The sequence below is a fragment of the Lactuca sativa genome, chromosome 4, assembly GCF_002870075.4.
Source record: "Lactuca sativa cultivar Salinas chromosome 4, Lsat_Salinas_v11, whole genome shotgun sequence".
Taxonomy (NCBI): Eukaryota; Viridiplantae; Streptophyta; class Magnoliopsida; order Asterales; family Asteraceae; genus Lactuca; species Lactuca sativa.
Window position 1 is genome coordinate 182,624,801 of NC_056626.2, and position 10,734 is coordinate 182,635,534.

General features: G+C 33.3%; 1 protein-coding gene across 1 annotated transcript; it reads left to right on the top strand.

The window, feature by feature from the left end:
- Positions 1-410: 410 nt before the first annotated feature.
- LOC111900819 (uncharacterized) lies at positions 411-5,929 on the top strand. Its single transcript, XM_023896708.3, has 13 exons — positions 411-637; positions 787-1,198; positions 1,286-1,371; positions 1,458-1,616; positions 1,701-2,037; positions 2,153-2,271; positions 3,035-3,107; positions 3,183-3,400; positions 3,491-3,547; positions 3,641-3,761; positions 4,768-4,878; positions 5,257-5,487; positions 5,577-5,929. The coding sequence occupies exons 1-13, from the start codon at positions 600-602 to the stop codon at positions 5,718-5,720; spliced, it is 2,106 nt and encodes a 701-aa protein (XP_023752476.1). The 5' UTR covers positions 411-599; the 3' UTR covers positions 5,721-5,929.
- The last annotated feature ends 4,805 nt before the right edge of the window (positions 5,930-10,734 follow it).

The window sequence follows — 10,734 nt, forward strand, 5'->3', positions numbered from 1 at the left end:
AGTATGTTGTCACTAGGTTGACTTGTGTATGTAGTTCCCAATCCAACCTGTGTATTTTTGTTATTTTTTTTGTTTTCATTATTTATACAAAATATTATTATTATTATTATTATTATTATTATTATTATTATTATTATTATTATTATTAAAAATATATTTTTTTCATTTGGATTATTTTTGTTTTATTTTTATTTTCATTTAGACTATCAATTATCAGTGTGTTACTCTTTTTATTCTGACTATCTCTATATTGTTTTTCCGTTCCGACTATCTCTGTGTTCTGTTTATATTTGAACTATTCATATATTATTTTTTCATTCAGACTATTAAAGTGATATCTCATCAAATCAATTTTTTAAAATAATAATAATAATAATAATAATAAAAGACAATAAAAAGATTAAAAAAAAAAAATGTCTAACTAAAAAGGGTTTAGAAAAACAAGAAAAGAAAATCTATAAATTATGATACAACAACACCCATTAATTTAATCTACTTCTCAGTCCCTGTCTCTGTGCAACCTCGATGATTTCGCTTCAAAATCATCCGCTTCTATATATCCCCACCTTTCTCCACCATGTTCTTCTCTTTCGCCTTCCATGGCCTCCCGCTTCTCATTTCGATCCTCATACAACCTGTAAGCTCTCTGTTTCTCCAATTTCATCACATTCATATGATGTTTGCTTCAATGTTACGCGTCTTCTTTCACAGAGCATTATGTGTTGTTCTTGATTTAGGTTTTCTTTTAACAGTTAAAACTCATTGATTTATCTCTCTATTTCACAGGGATTCCGCTCGATCAGAAGACACAACCAGTTCCAGATTACCTAATTTCGCAAAGTTCAGCAAAAACCAGCAACTAAAGCGTAGCTCGCTCAAGAACAATCCACTTCGAGCTTGCGTTTCATCATCTCGTAACATCTCATTAAGTCGTTCATCATCAAAATCTCTATCATCAATTCCCTCTTCTGGTATCGATAATTTCATTCTTGAAGATGAACCTTCATTGGGTATTACAACACACACAAACGAATTCGAATTTAACCATCTTAATTGTCTTATATGGGTATTACATCATTCCGCCAGAAGCTTTTCCCTCGCTATTCAATCTCTAGATTTCGCTAAAACTGGCCCAGAGCTTTCAAATGCCTGGAACGGAATCGATGTAAATGCATGGCATAAACACACTGCATATCAGGTGACCTATAATCAAAAAATATAAAATATTATAAATTTAGGATCATTACTATATAAACCATAAATAGCCATATCATTGTTTTTACAGGTCGCAGTTTATGCTTTGCTCAAAGCTGCAATCGAAGTGGGATTTTCTCTTTCTCAGAAACGAAGCAACAGTCAAGTTTACGAAATGTAAATCTTCTGAATTTCGACGCATTCTTTGAACAACTTCTACAAGTTTATCCAATCTTTAAAACTGTAATCCTTTTCTACTTCAGTTTATCCTCAAAGACATCATTCCTTGGCGAATTCATAGAAACCCAGTTGAATTCAAAGCATCCGAAACTAATTCAATGGTTCAGAACAGTAGAACTTCCACGAATTACAGGATTATTCCTTCCACTATTCAAGAAATGGTCTGCGGAATATTCTGGAAGGTATGTAAAAAAATTATTATTATTTTTTTTTAATTAAACCAACAGATCAAATTGCATAATCTATAATAACATAAAGTTATTCAGTGGTGTTGCAGGGGTGATTCTTGCTGTAACTTGTTGTACTTCGATAACAAAATTGGGGTCACATCGTGTTTCTTGCCCTCAATTTACTGCATCGATTGATGATTCATTGGCTGAATTTAGGGATTTATCATGTGATCTTGTATCAGTAGATAAATTGCATAATTTATCAATCAAAGCAGGATTTGAAGAAGATTTTTTGTTACATTGTGGGAAAAAGGTTTTACCAAGTAAGAATATAGAGGATGTGGAATTTTGGATTGGACTCGTGAAGAAAAAACTTTCTTTAGCGTTTCATAGAGAAAGTGTTATAATACCTCAAGAAAACTTCATAGAAAAGGTCTGTTATGTTATGTATTATAATTGTGTTTATGTTTATGTTTATGTTTATGTTCACTTTTATGTGAAATTAGTTAGATAATTAAAGTGGTTTTGGTTTAATAATAATTATTTAGGTTGAAGAAACTACTTTAGCAACTCTTGGGATTTTTGCGTATTTGGGAAGAGAGACAAGATTGTATTTATCAGATATGAATATAAAAGAGATGGATGATCAAATTAAGGACTTTTTAAGGTAGATTTAAAAATGTGTTACTTTATTTTTGGGGCTAATTACAAGAATAATAAAAAATGGGAAGGAAATACGATCACCTATTTCGCCAAATACCTTTTTTCTTGAAATTAATTTATTAGTGGGTCCTACTTAAATTTCATTTCGTGAAAATGAAATCATTCTTTTTGCAAAATTTATTTTTCGTGAGATATATTTTTTTACGTTGACCACTGAAAAAGTTAATTTCTTGAAATTATTTATCAATGGTCTCAACTAGAAAAATCTATAAAAAAAAATAGAAAAAAAAAATACACAGTTTTTTTCTATGAAAGAAACAATTAATTTTTACATGAAAAAAATGTAGTGGCACTAAAAAATCAATTTCGCTAGAAATAAATAGGGTTTTATGCAGAAAAGTCCCATTATTTTTAGAATTTTTTTGAAAAAGTCATAAATTTTGTTTTTTTAACAGAAAAGTTTTGATTATTTAACATTTCTCCCAACCAAATTTTTCTTAAGTAAATGGCAGATTATGTGAATTTATCAAAATAACGACACTTTTCTGTTAAAAAAATATTTAGGACTTTATCAAAAAAATTTCCAAAATAATGAGATTTTTATGCATAAAACCCAAAGAAATATGTATTTTGCGAAACATGTGATATTTTGTGATAAAAGTTGAAAAGTGGTCATTTTATGATATAATTTTTTTTTTTTTTTTGTTATTAGCCCAATATTTTTTTATTTATGATTAACAATCATGAAGATTTTGAACCTTGTGTAGTTACTTGGAGTGTGGTAGCTTGTATATCTATCCTGAATTTAACTCTCTAGCAAAGTATCAACTCTTCATTGAGGTTTGTTTAATAACACAATTTCTCATAAAAACTAAAAAATATTACATCTTAATGATTTCATCATCTATTTTTCAGGTGGTTATAGATGAAATTTCATGGCTTGATTTTTATGCTCCACTTAAATGCAAATTCCAATATGATGGAAGAAGATTTAGAAAACATCAAACAGAAAAGGAGATAATTTTGTACACAGTTCTTACTGTTTGCTATGATGTTTTTTCTGGATTTGTACATTATACAACTTCTTCTCAAAAACCACTAAATTCTGATGTGCTTTCATTTTTGTCCCAAAGGTAGTATTATTTATACAAAAACAAATAAACTTATCATAACATGTTTTTATGTCACAAACTTATATATGATAATTGATATGTAATTTGTAGTCAGGCTTTGTTGTCGAATTGCCTAGAGGAGTATTGGGCGACTTATGATAAGTCAGGGTAAGGTGTTGTTTCTTTTTGACTTATTACAGATAAATTGACTTAATACAGAAAGAACAACTTAATTTATTATTTATTTTTTTCCCTTTGCAGTGAAGTAATGAAATTTGGTGAAAGAGTTGTGCATGAATCATTTATGTTATTGGAAGCTCACTCAAAGCCGATTGAATTGATGAAAAGAGGGAATCATGAAGAGATGTCTAGAGAGATTAAGGTATTAATTGTGCCCTAATTTAACTCATGAAATGTGACTTTTTCATTTTGTTAGTAAGAGATTATGATTGCTTTAATGGTAGATCAAGGTTATCGATAGCGATAGCGAGGAAATAGCGACAACCCACCTATACGCTACGTAGCGATAGCGATGAAATAGCGACAGCTATTTCATGTTTTGTGATTTCTTATAAAATTAAAAACTATATTTACCTGCACCTACGCAGCAATCAAAAATAACATAGAACTAACAAGTACCAGTTCTATTAAGCTAACATTAAGTTCCAAAAGATGTTTACCACAAAATATTGGTTAGTTTTAGACTCTAAATTCTAAAATTAAGTTCTAATACCACAAAATAATGGTTATTTTTAGACTCTAAAGTCAAACTATGTTTCAATAGCACAAATCGATTTTGGTGAGGTGTGCTATTGTCACTGTTGTCGCAGAAGGGAGAAATAACCCACCAAAATCGATTTTGGCTCCGATCGTACAATCTTAGTCGATTAGAGGGGAAGGCACGAAATTGATTGTACAATTGCCCACCTAAACCTATTCCGAGCCTAATTGCTACGTTTCTTACCAATTTAAACAAAAAAAAAATGTCGGACATCGCTACACGCGCTATTGCCTCGCTACAGGCATCGTAGCGACCCATCACTGCTACGCTACGCTATTCGCTATAGCGAGTGTAGCGATCGCTATTAACAACCTTGTGGTAGATTGTGAGAAATAGCAACATACTTCTCTTTTTTTACCAATATGAGCAATGTACTTTGTTTATTTACTAAAGTATGTTGCTATTATGGTAATAAATGTAAGTACAATGCTATTATGGTAATAAATGTAAGTACAATGCTATTATGAGTTAAAAATACATAAAGTATGTTGTTATTATGGGTGAAAGATATAGGTACATTGCCAATATTGGTAAAATGAGAGTAAAGTAGGTTGCTATTCTTTGTGATTTTTTCTTTGGTTGATTAAAACGTTAAATACTTTGGCAGGGTATAAGCTTATTAGCAGGAATCAACCATTTAAAGGTTGCCAGGAAAAGAAAGCGTTTGTATGAACGTTTACTTAGAAAATCCACGGAGAAGGTCATATATGCCAGTAATGTAAGACACTAATTCGGTTCGTGTATTCCGAAGGAATTGGAATCTATGATTCCGACGGAATTGGAATTCGTGATTCCGGTGGAATTGGAATATGCGATTCTGATGGAATTGGAATTTGTGATTCCAATGGAATTGGAATACGTGATTCCATTCCAGGACTTGTTTGGTTGCCAGATCGACGGAATGGAATTCAATTCCTTCAAATTCCATTTTTTATGGATTTCACCTTTCTTAGGAGGAGGAGGGTGGAAGGAATTCAATTCCATTTCTTGCCAACGAAACACGTAACAGATTCCAATTCCTTCAAATTCCAATTCCTTAGATAGATTCCATTCCTTCCAAAAACATTCGAATGCTAACATGAACCATGATTTACAGATTGTTTGTATGGGTACTCAACTACTATTCATAGATGTGGGGGATGTTATTGGACTCCTTGTGAAGCAATTACATGGCAAAAAGATTACAAATAGAGAAAAAAGGAAAATAAAAAGAACATTGAATGACATGGTGACACTTGTCCCTGTCACAATCCTAATGCTAATTCCTGTGTCGGCTGTCGGGCATGCAGCAATCTTAGCTGCAATCAACAAATACGTCCCATCATTGGTACATTTAATTTTTTTTAAATGTTTATTTTATGATTGTTAATTTCTTGTTTTGTTATGATAATAATCTTGTTGTATTATGTCCAATAGATTCCTTCCCCGTATTCATCTGAACGATTGAATTTGGTGAGACAACTAAAGAGAACTAAAAAAATGGAAGTGGGGTCATGGGTCATTAGAGAAGCTAATGAAGAGAGTGAAGGAGGTAAAAGTTTTACAGTGGTTGTGCCATAGATACAATATAACAAAGGGAATGAAGAAAGATGATAGCTTGATAATAAGGCATAAATAAGAAGCAAGCTTCATGGTTTACTTGTATATAAGTAGATGGTTTTGGTGCATAAGTGTATGTAAATAAGTGCATGTCAAAGTTTTCTTAATCTTTTGTACATGTTTATTGTAGTTGCCATTGCTGTAAAAAAAAATGCATGTTGCTATTGTAAGTGATGAGAGGCCACCCAAGTATATTATAATTTGTTAAGAAAAAAGGATACTAATTATAAATGAACAAATTATAGAGAATAATAACTTTATTTTACTCGCTACCAAATACCAATATAGGCAAATGTATTTAAGTTTTTTACCCATAATAGGAACGCACTTGATAGAAGTTAGGCAATGTTGTAGAATCATGGTGGTTAAGGTAATAATAGAGGAGAAGGTGTAAGTTTTTATTTTTATTTTTATTTTTTCAAATCGGACATGACATCATTGAATTTTTGTTAGCTTTTTGTTATTAAAGGTTGATATAATTCTTCTAAGAATATGATATATTTTATATAAATATATAATTATGTGGTTTCACTTTTTTTTAAATACAAAAAATTATCGTCTTAAGTCATGTGTTGAAAAACGTTATGACCTCGTCATTAGACCTATCAGTAGGGCGGGTTTGGAGCGAATCACCATTGATCCAAACCGTTTAAAATTTTTAAAAACATGACCTGTCTCGCTCCAATAACCGTCAGGGTTATGAATAAATGAATACCCGACCCATTAACCCGACCCTTTTACAATATTAAAAATTCATTATTTTGATGTGTTCCACAAAATAATATTTATCAAAAAAGATAATATGTCTACTTAAACAAGTTATACATTACAATTTACATAGATATAGAGTTACATACTTAAGCGTTATATATATATATATATATATATATATATATATATATATATATATATATATATATATATATATATATGGGGCAGATTAAGTGGAGCGAATCGAGAATGATCTATACCTAACACATTTAGGTGTTGTTTGTTTTTTTAAAAAAAAAAAAAAAAAAAAAAAACCACTTCAGACCATTTATTGATGCGTCGCGCAGCACACACACGACACTTGGCTCTTCGCAGCTGTTTGTTTTTCAGAAGACTTCTGATTTAAAAATTGTTGCGCATGTGTTGCGTGGCGCAACACTAAACCAACTGCTTCAAACCTCTTCACGCCTTAGTTTAACTTACTGCACCAGTCTGCAGACGTTAAAAAACAAACATACTTTTTATTACATGTTGCAGCCATTTGTTCCATCTCTTATGCTACAGAGGATTGCAGAGGTGGTCCGCAGACTTCAGACATTTTCTCTTCCAAAAAACAAACAACACCTTAATAAAAGGGCAAACGGGTATGTGTCATAAACATGTTGGTTCATAAACGGGTACTAGTACAAAACTGAGCTTTATCCACACAAAAAGCTCGTCATTATAGACATTTTATGTCAAGCTTTTTTTTAATAACATGAGAGGAAAGGTCGCGTCATTGAAAAGATAACTTATGACGTCGTTCAATTCTGGTGAGTATAACCCATAAAAACCCGTTATTATAGGTCAAACCCATCATTATATGCTATGATGTTTTTGGAGATATATCTATTTTATATTGATAACCATCATGAATAATAGTGATGCGGTTTTTCCCATAGTTATAAATGTTCATTTACAGTCACTGTTTATAAATATTATTTTGGCCATTGTAGACTTTCGGAGACACAAATATAATTAAGTTGTAAGGATAACTTATCTTTACTAACATGTTTAATGGTTTATCATTATTATTGTCTACGTACACCAACAAATAAAAAATCCAGATGTCACAAAAATGCTCTATATTAACATTTTATTTCTTTTATTATGATTATTGATCACTTTTAGTGACATGTTTAATATTATATCATGAATATTTTGAACGTTTACTCACTCACAAGGAATTAAATGACGAGCATAAAATACTTGTAGTGATGTGTTTTTTCATATAGAGTCATAAATGTTCATCTACGGTCACCGTTTATAAATATTATCGCGACAAATATAATTAAGCTGTAAAGAAAATTTCTCTTTCCTAACATTTTTAATGGTTTATCATTACTATTGTTTTTTTAGTGGGAGCCTAAAGTTATCGGAAGTTGAGTAACCAGTTGGGAGATAAGCACAATAAATTCAGGCGATGATTCAGTGTGGGCGGTCTGTCAGGGAGACAGACCATCTCGAGACTACAGATTTCAGACAGAGTAGATGTGATCATGATGCAAGGATTCGTTCATCTTCGGGTTTTAGAACCCTGTGAGGGATGATTTGGTTGCCTTGGAATCGCTAGGTTATGGTTGTGGTTGTGGCCGTGTTGCTCAAGTTGTTTGACGTGTCAGGAGTGGTAAGGAATGAACTGGCGGACGAAATCTAATTTAAGTGGGGGAGAGTTTTAACACCTCGTTTCGAAGACAAACCCTAACATCCAAAAATGTGTTTTAAGTATTATTTTATTCCGATACATATATATATATATATATATATATATATATATATATATATATATATATATATACACACACACACACACACACACACATATAAGAGTTTAGTGAAAAAGTGTTTAATTGGCATTATAATTTCTTTAGGAGGTCTAAAGAGTGCTATCGGGTTCATGGTGTAAAGAATATTTGAACATAGGGCTATAGAATAATTAATTGGGCTCATTTTGTAGTTTTTGGGCTTATATTGAAAATATTTTGTAGAGGACGGGCTATTTGGGTAATTTGGATTTAATTTGAAAGAAAAAGAGAAGAAAGGGTTGAATATGTCCTAATTGAGATTTTAGAGGTTAAAAGGGTAATTTCGGGATTGGCTTTGCAAAGAATTTCGAAATTAAGGACTGTTTGGTAAATTATGGTACTTAAGTTGAAAAGAATTGACATGGAGGGGCTAAAGGTGTCAATATGGCCAAATGTTTGAGATGGGAGGGATGCATATAACCCGTCAACCCCGTCCCATAACTAGGGATGAGCAACGGGCCAAACCCGGACCAGACTGGCCCGAAGACCGAAAATCGTGAATTTTCTTACCCGAAAACCGGACCGTTTTTGGATGTACGGGTTCGGGTTCGGTCCGGTCCGGTCTCGGGTACTAAACCGGGTTTCGGGTTTTGGACCGAACTAGGCTTTGAAATTGGTACAATATGGGACTTTACTTAGATCACGTGCAAATGAGGTGTCTACAAAAAAATACAAACCTTATTAACATTTGGAACAAATAAAAGTTACACTATTTAGCACAAAAACTACACTTTTTATAAAAAAATGCATGTTTTAACAAAAAAGAAACAACATTGTTAATAAAAAAAACTGCATTTTAACAGCTTTTTTGTGTAAAAAACAATAAAAAACAGTATTATTTATAAAAAAACTGCATGTTTTTATAAAAAAATTTGCATGTTTGAACAAAAAATAGCATGCTAGATACATTTTTTCATGTAAAGTGATAGGAACAAACGTTGATCAAGATCTATAAATAATGTTACAATAAAAACATCAAGTTTTATACATAATGTTATATATAACATTAACTAATAATTCAATATCCTTATCTATATATTTTAAGGAGAAATTTTTTTTCGGTACGGTCCAGGTTAAATCCCGTATTCCGGGTACGGTCCGGTCCAAACCCGTAACCCGATTAGCGGTAAAAACAAAACCCGAAAACCGGCCCATTAATATGTATATCTGGTCCGGTCCGGTCCAACGGGTCATATGCTCATCCCTACCCATAACCCTAACCCTAATGAGTCTTCCAGCCTCCACCCTCACTACTCTCGTTCCAGCCACCGCCGCCGATTGCGTCGCCACCATGGGCCACCGGACGTTGTAGTGTTGCCTTTGCTGTCGGCATAGACGAAATACTTTGCACCCGACGAAATGTTAAGCGGGGGTTGTCATGAGGATTCGTCAAGACCAAGGAGGGATGCTGCCAAACCCTAGTCGCCATTGTTCTCGGTTGAAGATGCACAACCTTATTCCATCCCCAACCGTTGCCGACTGCCGTTGTGAACAACTGATGCCGCCATCTCCATTTCTTGCGGCTACCTTTACTTCCGGTGAGATCAAGTAGCCACCATGAGCACATCCGCTTCCACCATCCTTTCTTCTTCTTATTTTCATTTCTGTCACCAACCTCAGCTGCACACGGTAGTTGCCGTTGCTATCCCATCACCACTTCGCTTCTGACCTCGTCCCGCAATAGCTAGTCCTTCGCTGCCGCTGCCTGTACAATTCTTCTGTTGCTCCGGTCATCATCCATCACCGCCTGCCGCCGCAAGGAAGCTGAGTCGTGTACGTGTTCAGCACGTGTTTATGAGTGTGTGCGTGTGTTTGCTCGGTTGGGAATCAAGAGAATCCACCACCACCACCGTGAGGTGGTTGCTGTCACCCTCTACCACCGCCTTCCGCCACAAGTATGGCTGAGTGGTTGTGTGTATTTTATTGTGTGTGTTTATTTTGGATAACTAATTTTTAGCTTATTAGCTTATTGCTTATTTGCTTATTGTTGTGAGAATAAACATTTTTTTAAAATTTGTTTGGATTAGTTTATTGCAGTGGGAATAAGCAATAAGCAATAAGCATTTACGTGTTTGGCAAAATAAAACAGCTTATATGAGTAAAATGACCAATAAGCAATAAGCATTCCCCCATTGCTTATTAAAATCAGCTTATTTTGCTTATTCCTACCGCAATAAGTTGATTTTTAAAGACTACTATCCAAACACTTAAATTTGCTTATTACGGTGGGATTAAGCAATAAACAATAAGCAACCTATTTTTTCCCTATCCAAACACCCCATACGTTGTATGTATGTTGTTAATTTGGCCGGAAAAACACCCCATAAGGGTAAAAAGGTCCAAATAGCAAAGATCTATCCCACCAGCAACATAGAGAGCATAGCAGACCACAACAAAAGCAAACAGAAGCAAACAGATGA

Bases quoted from the DNA above. Each gene is read 5' to 3' on its own strand.
- LOC111900819 (XM_023896708.3), top strand. From the start codon at position 600: ATGGCCTCCCGCTTCTCATTTCGATCCTCATACAACCT. The intron at 2,038-2,152 runs GTCTGTTATGTT...ATAATTATTTAG, and splicing joins AAGAAAACTTCATAGAAAAG to GTTGAAGAAACTACTTTAGC. The intron at 3,401-3,490 runs GTAGTATTATTT...TGTAATTTGTAG, and splicing joins CTTTCATTTTTGTCCCAAAG to TCAGGCTTTGTTGTCGAATT.